General features: G+C 45.6%; 1 protein-coding gene across 1 annotated transcript; it reads left to right on the top strand.

Moving 5' to 3' along the window:
* The first annotated feature begins 593 nt into the window (after positions 1-593).
* LOC120540834 (N-acetyllactosaminide beta-1,3-N-acetylglucosaminyltransferase 4-like) lies at positions 594-15199 on the top strand. The gene is made up of 2 exons (XM_039771917.1): positions 594-673; positions 12962-15199. Exon 2 carries the CDS (start codon positions 12969-12971, stop codon positions 14094-14096), a length of 1128 nt encoding a protein of 375 aa, XP_039627851.1. The 5' UTR covers positions 594-673; positions 12962-12968; the 3' UTR covers positions 14097-15199.
* Positions 15200-15635: the final 436 nt, after the last annotated feature.

Consider the following 15635-nt stretch of genomic DNA (forward strand, 5'->3'; position numbering starts at 1 on the left):
TCGAAACACGCCACTTATGGCGGTCTCTGTGTTTTCTAAGAACACGGTAGACGCTCCTCTGTGTACTTCGTGTACCGCTAGAGACCACCTGAGAACAATAATACAATACAATGCAATTTATTTTTGTATAGCCCAAAATCACACAAAAAGTGCCGCAATGGGCTTTAACAAGTCGTGGTGCCCACTGGCAAAGGCAGCGAGCGACTGCGCAGGCTCCTCCTGGGTATCCGGCCAGGCGTGTGTCACTCGTGATAGTGTGCGTGAGGGGCGCCCCGTCCAGCCGTGGTCTTTCTTTCTTTCTTTCTTTCTTTCTTTCTTTCTTTCTTTCTTTCTATTATTGTCCCACAAGCATACATAATGGACAGAAATCCGCCTTCACACCTCAGCCGAAGGGTCGGGACTTTTGTTCTTTATTGCTTTTTTTCATCTACCTGCTTAACTCTTTTTTCTGTAACATTGGGTTAACCAGGAAATCAAAACTTAAAATGCACATTCTTAAGCTGAGCGTCACGCCAACCGGCGCCTGCCCTTACCGGCTGAGCCACCAACCCCACCCCACCTTCCCCCTCCCCTCGAGCGATCGTGAAACCGAACTTCCTGATGGCTGCTGCAGAACTGGGCAAACGTGCGGGGGTCTGCAGGAGGGTCGAGTGAATCGTCACAATAGCGACAGGTGCGTGACAGACAGAGACGGTGGGCGCAGGTCGTCATGGGGACCCCACTAAATCTGAATAGACTGTTTTTTTGAATGGCTCGCCCAGCTCTCAAGTCAAAAAATAAATAAATAACGCCCTCCACTCAGAAGCGAGCTTTTCAGATGCGGATCTCGTTCCGTGATTTAACGCTTTTAACTCTAAATAGTTGATTCCTTCTCGTCAGTGTTAATTCTTTTTTTTTTTTACACTTCAGCTGTAGTTAAACATATAAAAAGAGCAGGCTTACTTCTTACGATTTCGTATTAAAAAAGAATTGAAAGATTTGTTTTATTTATTTTGTAACATTTCCTCCGTCATCAGCACATTAGAGGTCCTAAGTCTGTCCCTGCAGTGTGACCCAAGTTAGGCGTTGGCCATCGCATCTTTAAAACTGGAGACATGAGATGGCGATTAAATATCATATCAGGTAGTATACATACAGTAGACCATGTTCGTTATCAAAGCGGCTTTGATCTGAAAACTCAACTACAGCCAGGCGCCCTGCCAGTGGGGGTTCTGCCTTGTGTCTGATGTTTCTGAGGAACCATCTCTCCGGGAGCCTGTTCTGTAGAAGCGGGTTTGGAAAATCGATAGACGTATGCAGAAAGTACATGATATGCGGTGATATAATATGTAATATGTGACCCAATGTGATATGATGTGATGTATTATATGATACAGTATGATGTCATGTGATATATGGCATTATATAATGAGATTTATGATGAGATGTGATGCTAAATATAATATATTATGTGATAGATGATATAATATGTGATGTGGTATATAATGTGACATGTAGTATGTTTTTCACAAAGCGTTCGACTCAGTTGATCAAGCTGCCCTGTGGGACATCCTAAGGGTTGGCAGGATCCCCTCGAGGTTGCTGGATATCATGGCCGGCTTGTACACTGGTACTGTGAGTGCTGTGCAGAGTGGAGGCAGGACCTCTGTGTTTTTCTCAGTTGATTCTGGGGTTTGTCAGCAGTGTGTTCTGCTCCTACTCTGTTCAATGCTTGTATGGACTGGGTGTTCAGCAAGGTCGTGGGGTCCAGCGGCTGTGGGGCGTCTGTTGGTGAAGAAAGGTTCATGGATCTTGACTTTGCTGACGATGCTGTGATCTTCGTGGAGTCAATGGAGGCTCTGATCAGGGTGCTCGAGAGACTGAGTGAGGCGTCTGAGTGTCTGGGTTTGCGAGTGTCCTGATAAAAACCAACATCCAGGCCTTTAATGACCTCTTGGGCATGGACATCAGCAGTATGTCTGTCTGCGGAGAGAGTGTTGACCTTGTTGAGAGGTTTACTTACCTTGGCAGTGACATTTGTGTCTCTGGTGACTCTTCCTATGAAGTCAGTAGACGGATTGGGAGAGCATGGGGGGTCATGAGGTTGCTGGAAAGGGGTGTATGGCGCCCTCGATATCTATGCAAAAGGACAAAGGTCCAAGTCTTTAGAGTCCTGGTGCTTTCTGTCTTATTATATGGTTATGAGACATGGACGCTATCCAATGACCTGAGATGAAGACTGGACTCCTTTGGTACTGTGTCTCTCTGAAAAATCCTTGGGTACCGTTGGTTTGACTTTGTGTTGCTCATGGAGTCCCGAATGAGGCACATGACCTGCATTGTGAGGGAGTGTCAGTTATGGCACTACAGCCATGTGGCGTGTTTCCCCGAGGGTGATCTGTCTTGTAAGATCCTCCTTGTTGGGGACCCGGGTGGCTGCACCAGGCCAAGGAGTCACCCAGGTAACACTAGGCTGTGGCAGACAGGAGGTCATTTCCGCAGGGTGGTACTGGACTGAGTTTCTGCCTGGGGGGTTGCAAACCAGAATCCCGAGTTGTTTCGCATTGTAGTGGGTGAGGCAACACGCTGTACCAGTGAATGCTACCTAACTTGACTAGTAATATGATATAATATATGTTGTTGTATGATATGGTGTTACAGTGGTGTGAAAAACTATTTGCCCCCTTCCTGATTTCTTTTGCATGTTTGTCACACAAAATGTTTCTGATCATCAAACACATTTAACCATTAGTCAAATATAACACAAGTAAACACAAAATGCAGTTTTTAAATGATGGTTTTATTATTTAGGGAGAAAAAAATCCAAACCTACATGGCCCTGTGTGAAAAAGTAATTGCCCCCTTGTTAAAAAATAACCTAACTGTGGTGTATCACACCTGAGTTCAATTTCCGTAGCCACCCCCAGGCCTGATTACTGCCACACCTGTTTCAATCAAGAAATCACTTAAATAGGAGCTGCCTGACACAGAGAAGTAGACCAACAGCACCTCAAAAGCTAGACATCATGCCAAGATCCAAAGAAATTCAGGAACAAATGAGAACAGAAGTAATTGAAATCTATCAGTCTGGTAAAGGTTATAAAGCCATTTCTAAAGCTTTGGGACTCCACCGAACCACAGTGAGAGCCATTATCCACAAATGGCAAAAACATGGAACAGTGGTGAACCTTCCCAGGAGTGGCTGGCCGACCAAAATTACCCCAAGAGTGCAGAGACGACTCATCCGAGAGGTCACAAAAGACCCCAGAACAACGTCTAAAGAACTGCAGGCCTCACTTGCCTCAATTAAGGTCAGTGTTCACGACTCCACCATAAGAAAGAGACTGGGCAAAAACGGCCTGCATGGCAGATTTCCAAGACGCAAACCACTGTTAAGCAAAAAGAACATTAGGGCTAAGAAACATCTCAATGATTGCCAAGACTTTTGGGAAAATACCTTGTGGACTGATGAGACAAAACTTGAACTTTTTGGAAGGTAAATGTCCCGTTACATCTGGCGTTAAAGGAACACAGCATTTCAGAAAAGAACATCATACCAACAGTAAAATATGGTGGTGGTAGTGTGATGGTCTGGGGTTGTTTTGCTGCTTCAGGACCTGGAAGGCTTGCTGTGATAGATGGAACCATGAATTCTACTGTCTACCAAAAATCCTGAAGGAGAATGTCCGGCCATCTGTTCGTCAACTCAAGCTGAAGCGATCTTGGGTGCTGCAACAGGACAATGACCCAAAACACACCAGCAAATCCACCTCTGAATGGCTGAAGAAAAACAAAATGAAGACTTTGGAGTGGCCTAGTCAAAGTCCTGACCTGAATCCAATTGAGATGCTATGGCATGACCTTAAAAAGGCTGTTCATGCTAGAAAACCCTCAAATAGAGCTGAATTACAACAATTCTGCAAAGATGAGTGGGCCAAAATTCCTCCAGAGCGCTGTAAAAGACTCATTGCAAGTTATCGCAAACGCTTGATTGCAGTTATAGCTGCTAAGGGTGGCCCAACCAGTTATTAGGTTCAGGGGGCAATTACTTTTTCACATGTAGGTTTGGATTTTTTTTTTCTCCCTAAATAATAAAAACCATCATTTAAAAACTGCATTTTGTGTTTACTTGTGTTATATTTGACTAATGGTTAAATGTGTTTGATGATCAGAAACATTTTGTGTGACAAACATGCAAAAGAATAAGAAATCAGGAAGGGGGCAAATAGTTTTTCACACCATTGTATGTGATGGTATTATATAATGTAATAAATATATGTAACATGATATGATATCCTGTGATATATGGTATAATATAATATACAGTATGAAGCTATATATGATATGTGATGTGATAATGGCATAATATATAACGTGATATGTAGTGGTGTCACATGACTTCATGTCAGGGCATCCCAATGGTTCCTGGTTTGCACCTGATGATCAGAGAGGACGCCGTATGAACAAACAATTTCAATTCATGTGTATTTTTCCACCCAGAAACAGAAATGAACCATATATTCCTAATCATACGACTTCAGTAAGTCGATGCTTTTCTTTTCATATTCCACTCCGTCATGTCTGATCTCTTCCTCGTGTTTCCCCTGTCCTTCATGTCATTTTGATGACTGCCCGCTATCGGAGTCTTCATCTCCCCTCCAGGTTGCTAAGATGCTTTATGCTGCCGGTGTTGGGCTGCGTTTTCTTTTATTTCACTCTTTTGGCAACTGTAAAGCCCATAGGTGGGGTGCGGCACATTTTGAATATTCCCAGGCCTCAGTTTGTACAGGTGGGACATGCGCCAAAGAGACAGTGGATGTGGATTCAGGTCTACTGACTGGACTGCCTGTGTTTGACTTTTGTCAGCCCAAAGACTCTGCATGAGACCAACAAGGCAAAGGAGGAGATGGCAAGTTTTGGTCAACCAGGCAAACAAACCTGTTGGGAAATGTGAGGTGCTCACTGGCATTCACCCTCGATTTGGATTGGAGAGGCCCATGCAGCCCACTGCTGCTTGTCAATCACGTCATTTCGGTAGTGCCCAAATTCTTTCTTCTCCAATTTTTTTTTATCAATTTGTGCTCCAGAATTGAAGTACATGATCTAGAGAATCAAAGACCCTCCATTGAAAATGAGTAAGAAAACAGTGGCAGCACATGGTAGGTCTTAACACATTGGAAAAAACAAGTCCAAAAAAAGGAGGGAGCCTGGCTTCTTGTGCCAGCTGACTAAGGTTTGGTGTGCCATCTTCCTGTAGTGTGATTGCACTGATCTGCAGTAGTGTGGGGTCCCTGCCAGGTGGTCTTGAGGTCACATAATTTGATTTGGACAGCCCTGCTCAACAGAAGCTTTAGCAGCATGGCATCCTCGGTTGCGTCTTTGGACTTGTAAGATAGGAAATGATTTTTTTTTAATTGGGTGGTATTGTCAACTCCAAGCGACACCCGTGCAGCTAAACCTCTAGTTCAAAGAAATCGAAGCTGACATTTCTGAGTGTCTAAACGAAACTAAGCGCTGAACAAGAAGTAGAAAAGAACGCTCTAAATGTATGGTATGTAAAATAATTACACTTGTACCACATGTGCGGGTTCAAAATACCGACTGTTCTCAAAGCTCGATGGCGACTTCAGTGAGGGTGTCTTGTAGCCCATTGCAGTCCATTTTCACGCCAGGCTTCAAACGCTGTTCAGGGTCGGGCTCTGTTGTCAGGAGTGTCGGTGGTCGACAGCAGCTGACAGTATTTTAGGGCCAATTTTAAACAAACAGTCGCCCAAATACGCAACTAAATGAAGTATTAGGAGGAAGCACACGCTAAAAAGTGGAGACTCACCCCAGCCTTGATTTGAACCCAGCTCTCAGTGGGATTAAGAAATTGACGCCATGGACCAAACTTTTTTTTTTTTTTTTTAATGGTTGTCGCCTGACTCTTAACTTGGGGAAGCGTTTCTCACTTCCACGTAAACACGTGTTTTCAACAATGTCCTCGAACTGATTTGAGCCTGAAGGCTACGCGTTTTCGAAGCCCTCCTTTTCCCAGCGTTAAATGCCTGCGCTAGGAGTTTCTTTTAAATTTAATTTGAAGCCGAGTCGCCTGCGCCGTGGCGTCACTCTTCCTGGACCCACCCCTTCGGTACGCTATTGATGGTTGCCACGGGAACCTGGGGCACCTTTTTGATCAGCTGCTTCTCCCGGAGACGTATTCAGTGTGCGCGCTGGATGCGCTCAGTCAAAGAGCTGGCGGGGTGGCCGTATCTTTCCGCACATAAGTCGTCGTCTTCTTCTCCTCTTCTTGTTTGATTTTCTTTCTCCCACAAGTCTTGACGAAGAACTTAACCGAGGGAGCTTTCAAGTCAGCCGGACCGATTTCTGAATTCGGTAAGTGAAAGCGTGTGGATTACGAATTACGATTCCCCCACTTGTTAAGGGGGGCAGGCGTTCTTTTCTTATCTTCGGAAGAGACCATTGAGATATTGCTCGGCGAAAGAGAAAATAAAAATTCCGAAAAATCTTTATAGAAAATAATGCCAATTCTATTTGTTTTGCCCCAAAAAGCGGTTCTTGATGTTTTCCATTCCTTTGATATTCCGCACTACAGTCAGCTTTTTGTTTCCCGAATTCGAATCTCCCTGCCGCCTGGTGTCGCCCTCCCTGGCTCATCGGCACCAAGGCAGAAAAGCTCCTTTCACCCCGATTGATCAATTCCCATAAGTCGTGAACCAAGCCCCTTTTTCTGAGAACAGCTGGAGTTGTAAGAGTTTTATATTGGTGCGGATCACGCACCATGGCTGATGGTAATACAAGACGCTCATGCTTGGTGCCCGCTGGGACTCGCAGGTTAGGGTGTCGTGCCTGATTTAGGGGAAATAAAACTTTTATCAGTGTGGCTTCGGGAAGTCTTAAAGAAAATCTCTTCCCATTTTATCTTTTTTTTTTTACAAATCATACAACAACAAACTGATGAACATGGTGTGGTTTTTTTTTCTTGGCTTTTCTTCATTTATTAATTGTGTGAAAGCAGATACTCCGAACCGGCCGACTGACCAGAGAGAAGTGGAGCGAAGGACTATTGAGAAGCTCCTTTACTTGCACTAACTCACTCGTACACGTTCGTCCCTTCCGACCACGTAGTAGAAAATAATCCCCTCGGTGCCGGCGGGACCCGCTCATCGGTATTCAGTCGTGCAACAGCCAAAGACGAGTGAGGGTGGATATTTGACCCCAGAGCATTGATCATACGTTTTCCGGTCCAGAGATAAACACGGGTTCTGTGCCATGATATAGCGCCTTTCATAGTGTACAGGTGGAGCAGGTGATGGAAGCTGAAAGTTCACTTATTACAGATGGCTGCCCCATTTGATGAAATGAATGGAGACTTGGCAGACTCGGCTTCCTAATCCAGAAAGTTAACATTTCAGAGTAGTGTAGTGGTGTCCAGAGCAGGTGGGTCGCCCAAGTGAGATAATATAAATCAGCAGAGGGTGTTGAGCCCAGTGCTGTGTGGTAGGACTAAAGTTCAGGCTGAAGGCGCGTTTTAAGGTGAATTGCAGGAAGAGAGAGCCGCAGATCCAGTGGGGCACATAAAATGCACAGCCTGGTGGTGGATTCTAGGAAGGTTGACAATACTGTGGCCCAACCAAACTTCTTCAATCAATCAACATTTATTTATATAGCACATTTTCAAACAAAAAAATGTAGCTCAAAGTGCTTTACAAAATTAATAGAAAAATAGAAGACACAATAAAAAATAAACATGAGTCAACATTAATTAACATAGAATAAGTAAGGTCCGATGGCCAGGGTGGACAGAAAAAAAAAAAAACTCCAAAAGGGTCTTCCTTACCTCAACACTAAGGTCTCCTTTATCTTAAACATGCCCCTTCAGTAGACAGTTTGACTTATAAAGCTTTAGATTTTGGCAATCTGGTGGGATTGTTTGGGTTATGAGGAATGGGGGGCTACTGCAAGGACTGTAGTCATGAAATTGGGTTGCCAAGCAAGGTCACCCTAGACGCCTGGTGGCCACTCTGGAGTGATTTTGTAGATTTCAAGGAACTACGGAGAAGACCATGCACTCCTTCTTTGTTGTGTGGGTGGTCTGTTGCAGTTGTTGGGCTGAGGTTGTATTTAAGCCCCATTTTATATAGCTCCTTTCACGATGTCACTGATTGTTCCCTTTGGACCATAACCTACAAAAGGCCTTGTACAGTTTCTATGGTAGCACAGCTCTTGATGATGTGTAGGACCCCACATCAGATAACCCCCTGATGTGTGAAGGTTTCTTTGGGTCTTGTTCATGTGTGTGTGTTGTTTTTTTTTTTATTTTATATAGTCCCTTTTGGTATTAAAGCTATATCACTTGAGATGTGTGGTGCACCTTTACAGAAGCAGCTTGCTGTTCTGTCACTGCTCTGTAAATTTTCTGTTGATTCCGGGGAGGGGCAGGGAGTTACCCATTTTCTTCAGCTGCTGCGCCGTAAGCCCAGGACTGTGAGATCGAGAAGGAAGTAGTCAGCCATTAACCTTCATATGTGTTGGCACGTTTGTCTTCCTTCTTTAATGTTCACCTAAATTGGTTTAATCGTAAACTTGAATCCCATGTTCTCCGGCCTTTGTAAATATGCGCCAGGTCGGGCAGCTTACGCAATGGGAATGCGAGTCGGTGGACCCGTCGTTTGTGCGGCTGGCTCCGTTTCCGCTTAGGCGTTTGCTGGGTGCTGAATTAATAATCAGCTCGTTCGTGTTAATATTGTGACGTGTGCGGAGAGTCCGTCCAATTTTCACCTCGTCGCCATCACAACAGACAAGAATGTGTTGACATTAACTTCCAGGCCTTCGCTTTCTCTGATGGTCCGTGCGCCCTCTCCTCCCGCATTCATTGCTTTTAATTGGATATATATATATATATATATATTTGGCGGGCGTTGCACGTTTCTGCCTACCACCTTCACTGAACTTCTTTAGAATCGCAGCCCGGGTGCAGTTTGTGCGGCGCCTGCATGTTCTCCCCGTGGACACGTGCGTTTTTTTTTGTTTTTTTTTTTTTTCTTTCGTCCTATTGTTCTCCAATCCCGGGTTTATTCCAGTCACTCAGTCTGCTGGACATTTTCTTTGCTTTCCGAGCACGCCGTGAAAGGAGCTAAATAACTAATACAGACTGGCGCTCTCGTTGAGTTTACTGGTGGTGGTGGGCCTCCTGTGCCACTCATCGACAGTCGGAGGTGACATCACATGTGGGGGGTCTGGTGGCCATTTGTCAAGGATGCCGGGCTTATCTCTTGCCTTATTTTCCGCTCCAAATTAATCATTTTTTATATTTAATATGTAACTGAGCGGTTGTTTACTTCGTGCGATGCTTATCCGCAACCAGCCCTGACGTAATGGCTTTGAGGGGCAGGTGGCCGGAAAGGGGGTGGGGTCGCACGGATGTGATGAATGTGACTGTAAAGGTGCTATATAAAGGAGCTGTTTCAGTTGCTAGCCCGGAAACCTTGGCTCATTGGTTGAATTTGAATTTGGCTTCCAAATAGCCCCCCAGCACAGCACAGCGCTCCGCTCCGCGAGGGGGTTCGTCCAGCGCTCTTACAACTTTGCTTTATTTTCCCTTTTTATGAGGACCAGGACTCCAAAGGTTAGAGGACTAGCTCAGGAAGCGGTTTACGAGTGTCCGGACACTTTCTGATCTCTCTGATTGTCACTGCGCTCCTTTAGCAGGAGATTCAGACGGCCGTCACGGCTCAGTTCTCCATCTGCGCCTCTTAAAAGTGTGCCCTGCCTGTTGTTCCTGTTTTTTTTTTTTTTCTTCTTTTTTTCTTTGATTTTATGGTAATGACTCGCAAGACACTGAGTCGCTGGGCATGTCACATTATGTGACCGGGTTCACTGGAGCGCGCTGGGATTGTGGAAATCGCTGGAAAAGTCATTTAATGTGACATGGCCTTAAGACAATGCAAAATATCCAAGTAGAACCGCTTAATATGTATTATTTTAGCTTTGTAATGAATTTTGTGTTAAATTTGCGTAAAAAGTTGTGTAATCGAGGGTGTGTCGCCTGAGCCCGCCATTCGGGGGATCAAAGCCTGGTCGCTGATGTCCGGTTGGCGGACTTCTTCATGGGTGACGCTTGTGTAACTCGTGCCTCCGTAGGCTCCTCCCACTTTGTGTTTCTCCTTTATTTGCTTTCTGTTTAATTGCCCAACACTTTTTTTTTTTTTTTAAATCAGGGAGTTGTTTTTCCTGCTTTGTAATGTCATTGTATGCAATGAGAGCTTTTACTGTTTGAAACGGCCAGCGAATGGCTCAGTAAGTTCCCACCAAGTAGGTGAAGTAGGTACTCGCTGTGCTAGGAATTGTTGAAATTAAAGTGATAAGCAACACAGCGCTCATGGTTTGTTTTTTTTATTTATTTCATACGTGGCTTGTCCGTTTGGTCAGTTATATTAATACGAACCTGACCCCGTCCTGTCAAGCACTGAGCCGCTTGCTCTCTCGGTATCGAACTGCTCACTCGAGGTGTTGTGCTAGGAAAATGCGGTGGTCACTACCTGGTCTAGGGACACTAGCCTGGTCTGGGGGGTCTCAATGTGCACGTCCGTTTCTTCTTATTTTCACTCCTATGTGTTCACCACACAACGTTTAGCAGTCTTCAGCTTTACAGCTACAAACCTCATCCACGTGGCCCAAATGGGTGCAAGAAAGGCTTATAGAGTAGGCCGATAAGACCGAGTTTATTTTTAGACCTTTTACATATTTTGTCCTTTATTAAATGTAAACCATAGACACTTTTATTACCGTGGGTAAACTGATTTCTGGACGTCCCGCAGTTGCTCCCGGTGTTGTGAGGGATGGCCAGCACCTTTGCCTTTGTCCTGGCTTCGTCTCCTCCAGGGTTCTAGATGGCAGCAAACCCAGGCTCAGATCCCCGCATGGGTGCCCACATGGCATGTTGGGTATTGTAAGGGCCACCAGGGATTAGGGAGTCCAGCCTCGTATCACAAGAAGCACTCCTGGGGATTGGATAAAAGGAGTCACGTGCCATACTCGGATGAGCCAGAGCTGGGAGGAAGGTGGGCAAAGCTTGAGTTGAGGAGGCACTGACCAAGAGGGAGAAGACAAAAATATTGTGCTTAACTGTACTTGTGGCTGTTGTAGGAAAGGCTTGGGGAAGAGTTTCCCCACAATCAAAATTCTCTTATGCTTTTATGCTTGTGCCCAAGCCTGCTTGTGTTGGGTGTTTGGGGAGTTTGAGCACCCCATGGTGGCCATAGTTTGCCATGCACCATTTGTTGAATGTATTTTGTAATGCCTGTAGTAATTAAAAGCGTTGCATTTTTGCATTCCAACAGATGGTGCATTACTTAAATTAGCACTGCTTTAACAAATCCCCATCCCTTAATGGAGACATAGCATCTATATACACACACGCACACGGAGACACTTGTCCTTTTATGGTGGTGCTCTGTGTGCATTAAGGGAAGGAGGGCACTGCCATCTCCCAACAACACAATCTTTTGAAATGCGTTGGAACAATTGGATCAACTGTTGAACATATCGCACTTGTAGCTGAATAGTCAATATTAACAGTTCTTTTGTGCTGGACACATCTTCACCTGTTTCAGGGTCGCTCAGGTAGGCCTTCAGACCCTGCATTGTTGTTTAGCCTCGGCTTGCCACTTCCTTTCCATCATTTTAAAGGATATGTGAACATTTGAAGTCATCGTTGTTCTTATAGCACCAATTATACGACAGGACAATTTGTCTATTGAACAAAAATTGGAAGTTTAGGGGTTTTGTTTTGCTCTTCTGCTCTTGCTGTAGTCAACACTGATCTGTTCACTTTGTCTTTGGGTTGTCCTCCTGCATGACAATATGTCGATTGTCTTGTTTTTCTGCAATTTTTTTTATTGCGTTATTTGGCCTTATGGGAATTTCCCTACCGAAAATGGCACCGTGTTTTATTATCGTTTATGATGCTGCCCTCTGCCACCCATTTTGCAATTAGGATAAAAAAAGACAAAGTGCCGGCTTCATTTGGCAGCCACACTGCGATTTCTAATATCTCTCCCTTATTTTTGAGTGATGCCCGCCATTGCCGCTTGGCCTGATTGATTGCCGTATGCTGCCAGCATGCGGACTTGGACATTGGAACTCTCACCTGTGGCTGTAAATTGGGCGACGCGATATCGCAACATGCACGTGTATATCGCGGGGTCCTCACTATTATTATTATTATTATTAGGGTCATTATCGTTCTTCTAAAAGTATACATCTGGGTTTCTAGGGTCATTTTTGTCAGTATGCGGTGATGTTCCTCCTTATATGTGCTAAGCAGCATGCAGTCCATCCCCATCCTCTGGCGCCATGATGGACGAGGTGTGATGCCCGGGTAAGCAGTTTGAAGATAACAATACAGATCTGCAAAAATAGAAACTCTAACGGAGTTGCAGGTGCCATGTCTGCCATTCACACAGCTGCTGGATAAAAGCTGTTGAAGAACCAGATTGTCCGGGGTATCCGTATGCCCGATGGCAGCCAGTCGAGGAGCTCCTGACTAGGGGTCCCCTGTGATGGCTGAATCAGCAGAGGTTGTTAATCTTTGTGAAGCCACAGTAGATGTCCTCTGGTCCACCCTTCTCTGTGGCACCTTTTCAGTCTCTCAAGGTAGCATAGGTGAGAATGCCCTCCGTTTCCCCAGTGGGGTCTTTTTCTGTCAGTGTGTCCGTGTTCACAATTTGGCTTAGGTCGTTAGCAATGTGAGTAAGGAGTGTGCCGACTGTGCCACTCTCCCACTCTCTGAGGTGCCTAAGTGGCTGTTTTCAGATGTACACAGGAGAGTAAATCCTGTTGCTGTCCACCCGTCACCTTCCAGGACGTTCTCCTCCTTTTCACCACCCCTCTTCTCTCTGGTGCCCATGTACGTCAAGCTCCCAGTGGCCATTACTCTTTTCTCTCATTAATTTTCTGTTCTTTCTTTACCCCCCTGCAGAGTCACAATGCCTGGCTTTGGGAGGTCCTGGCGGATCAATTCCTCCTTACTCGTGTGGTACAGCCTCTGCATGTTCGTCCTGCTTTGTGTGATCTACATAAAAAGGGACATCCCACCATCCGTTATATCCTTCCAGACCAAGTACGTCATTGGGAACTTGAACTTTTGGGACACAGCCCCTAAGAGGTCTGTTCACTTTGTGAGACCCCGCAACCAGACGTTTACATGCGTGCCACTGAATGACTCCCAGATACCCAATGACCTTCCCGAGGTGCACCGCGTCTTCCTGAAGTACAAGAACTGCAGGACTTTCCCCACTCTGCTGGAGCCCAAGAGGTGCTCAGATGACCTCCACCTGCTGCTGGCCATTAAATCCACGGCTGTGAACGTCAACAGGAGGGTGGCAATAAGAAACACTTGGGGCAAAGAACAAGTCCTGGGGGGAAAGCGGGTCAAACTGGTGTTTCTCCTGGGCCAGTCCCCAGATCGAGTGAAAGCTCAACCCTTGCAGCAACTCCTGGCATACGAGAGCCAGCAATTCCAGGACATCCTTCAGTGGGACTTTGCAGATAGCTTCTTCAACTTGACCTTGAAGGAGATCCATTTTCTCAACTGGTTCAGCGCCGAGTGCCCCCAAGCCGAGTTTGTGCTCAAGGGGGATGACGACGTCTTTGTCAATACCGGCAACATAGTGGACTTCCTTCGGGATTTCCAGCCAGACGAAGATCTTTTTGTGGGAGATGTCATCTTCAAGGCTGCTCCCATCCGGAGAACCGATCTTAAGTACTTCATCCCAAAAAAAATGTATGAGCCCAAACTCTACCCCCCTTATGCCGGTGGCGGGGGTTACCTAATGTCACGCAAAACTGTGATAGGCCTGGACAACATGGCGCCCAGCATTGAACTCTTCCCAATTGACGACGTCTATGTTGGAATGTGCCTGGAAAAGATGAATGTGACCCTGAAATTGCACCCTGGCTTCAAAACCTTTGGTATCCAGCAGCCGTTTAACCCCTTTGACCCCTGTATGTACAAGGAGCTCATGATTGTCCATAAACTCGATCCCACAGAAACGTGGATTATGTGGACATTGGTGAATGACGAAGGAATGAAGTGTGCCAGGCAGGCCGTGTGAACTGTCAGCTGAGCTTCTCCGAAGAGCTCACTTGGGACTCTGCCGACCGGGGATGCACATTGAAGTTTCGATGACTTGAAAAGACTCACACTTGGTACATTTTTGTTGGGTTCATGGGTTGGTTGGAGGTGCAACTTGAAGGGTTTTCCTTGTATCGTCTTCTACAGGTGGCAGGTGGATGAGTGGGTGAGAGGGGAGCGAAACGTCAAGGTGTGCGCCCGACCATGCCCTACCTGTCAAGCCAATCCAGGACTTCCAAAGGTTTAGCTAGACTTTGATTAATAATTTCATACTGTTTTGCACGTATCCGCCATCCAGTGCCCAAACGTGAGACCTGTTTGAATGACTGATAATAATTCAGGGCAGATTGGTGGACATCTAGCCGGTGGATGACAGCTGGAACTGAAGTGGCTCAGGGAAATTTAATAGGAAGGAGAGACGGATCCTTGGTGATCCTGCCTGATCAACCAGCACCGCCTTCATGGGGGGTGTGGGGGTACATTCTGCTCAGTTGAAGGGTCTTCTATCAGGTGCCATCGGTGGATACAGGAACAATGAAGTTGCGATTAGTAAGAAGGTCACATGTAGAAGTTCAACGACAGAGTTCTATTTTTATGGATTTCAAGGCATCAATGAAGGTTTATTTATTTATTTTTAACACGAAACCGAATTTCAGTATTTGTGTGTGTTTGTCTGTCATTATCTACGGTTGCTGTGCGGGGAAAAAGATGACGGGCTGCGTTTTCAGTGAAGTGTTCCCAGACATGGAGAAGCAGACCCCGACTAACTCAGGCCCGCAGCTTGTTTTTGCTTCCATTGCCGGTACCACTGCCTCGGGTTCACGTAACATTTCAGCTTCAGTGATGGGGGCCTTTTGGTCACTCACCCACCATGCCCACTTTGGGGTGTTTCCCTATATTTTTAACTTTTTTTTTTTATTTCTTGTCCCCTCTTGTTTCCTGGCACTCTGCAATTCACGTGCTGTCCAGGCATCTACAATTTAAAAACTCTGCGACCACCGGCTATTCTTCTGTGTGTCTGCCCATCCGTTTTTGTGTCTCTTGCCCTGTTAATGTTTGAATAAAAGAAGCTGTTAAAAGGAGCATTGGCTGTTTGTGAATTCGTTGTGGGGGGGTGAGGGGGTGTTTTGGATTTGCCATTGGATGCTCTGTCCAGTTTATTTATATACTGGCATGATAGGACACAAAATGTGTGTCCTCACTTTATAGTGCCTTTAACATAACCTGTCATCTCTCTTAAAGGGGTGACAATGGAGTCAGTTTTCTTTGTGTATAGCGCCCTTCACGGTAATATGTAGACAATTGCTCATATTAAAGATGAAAAATCTGCCCTCCACAGTTAAAGCTTGCCTGTAAAAGGCACTATATAAAAGTGCAGCATGAATCCAAGGACAAGCACCGAGCATAACTGAAGTATGAACAAAAGTGTCTGTCTTGGCAGACTTTTATATAGCGCCTTTCTCAACATGTATTAGTACCCCATGGGCTCCACCCTCAAAATCCCAGAACTGGATAAGGT

Source organism: Polypterus senegalus, chromosome 12 (assembly GCF_016835505.1).
Source record: "Polypterus senegalus isolate Bchr_013 chromosome 12, ASM1683550v1, whole genome shotgun sequence".
NCBI classification, from domain to species: domain Eukaryota; kingdom Metazoa; phylum Chordata; class Cladistia; order Polypteriformes; family Polypteridae; genus Polypterus; species Polypterus senegalus.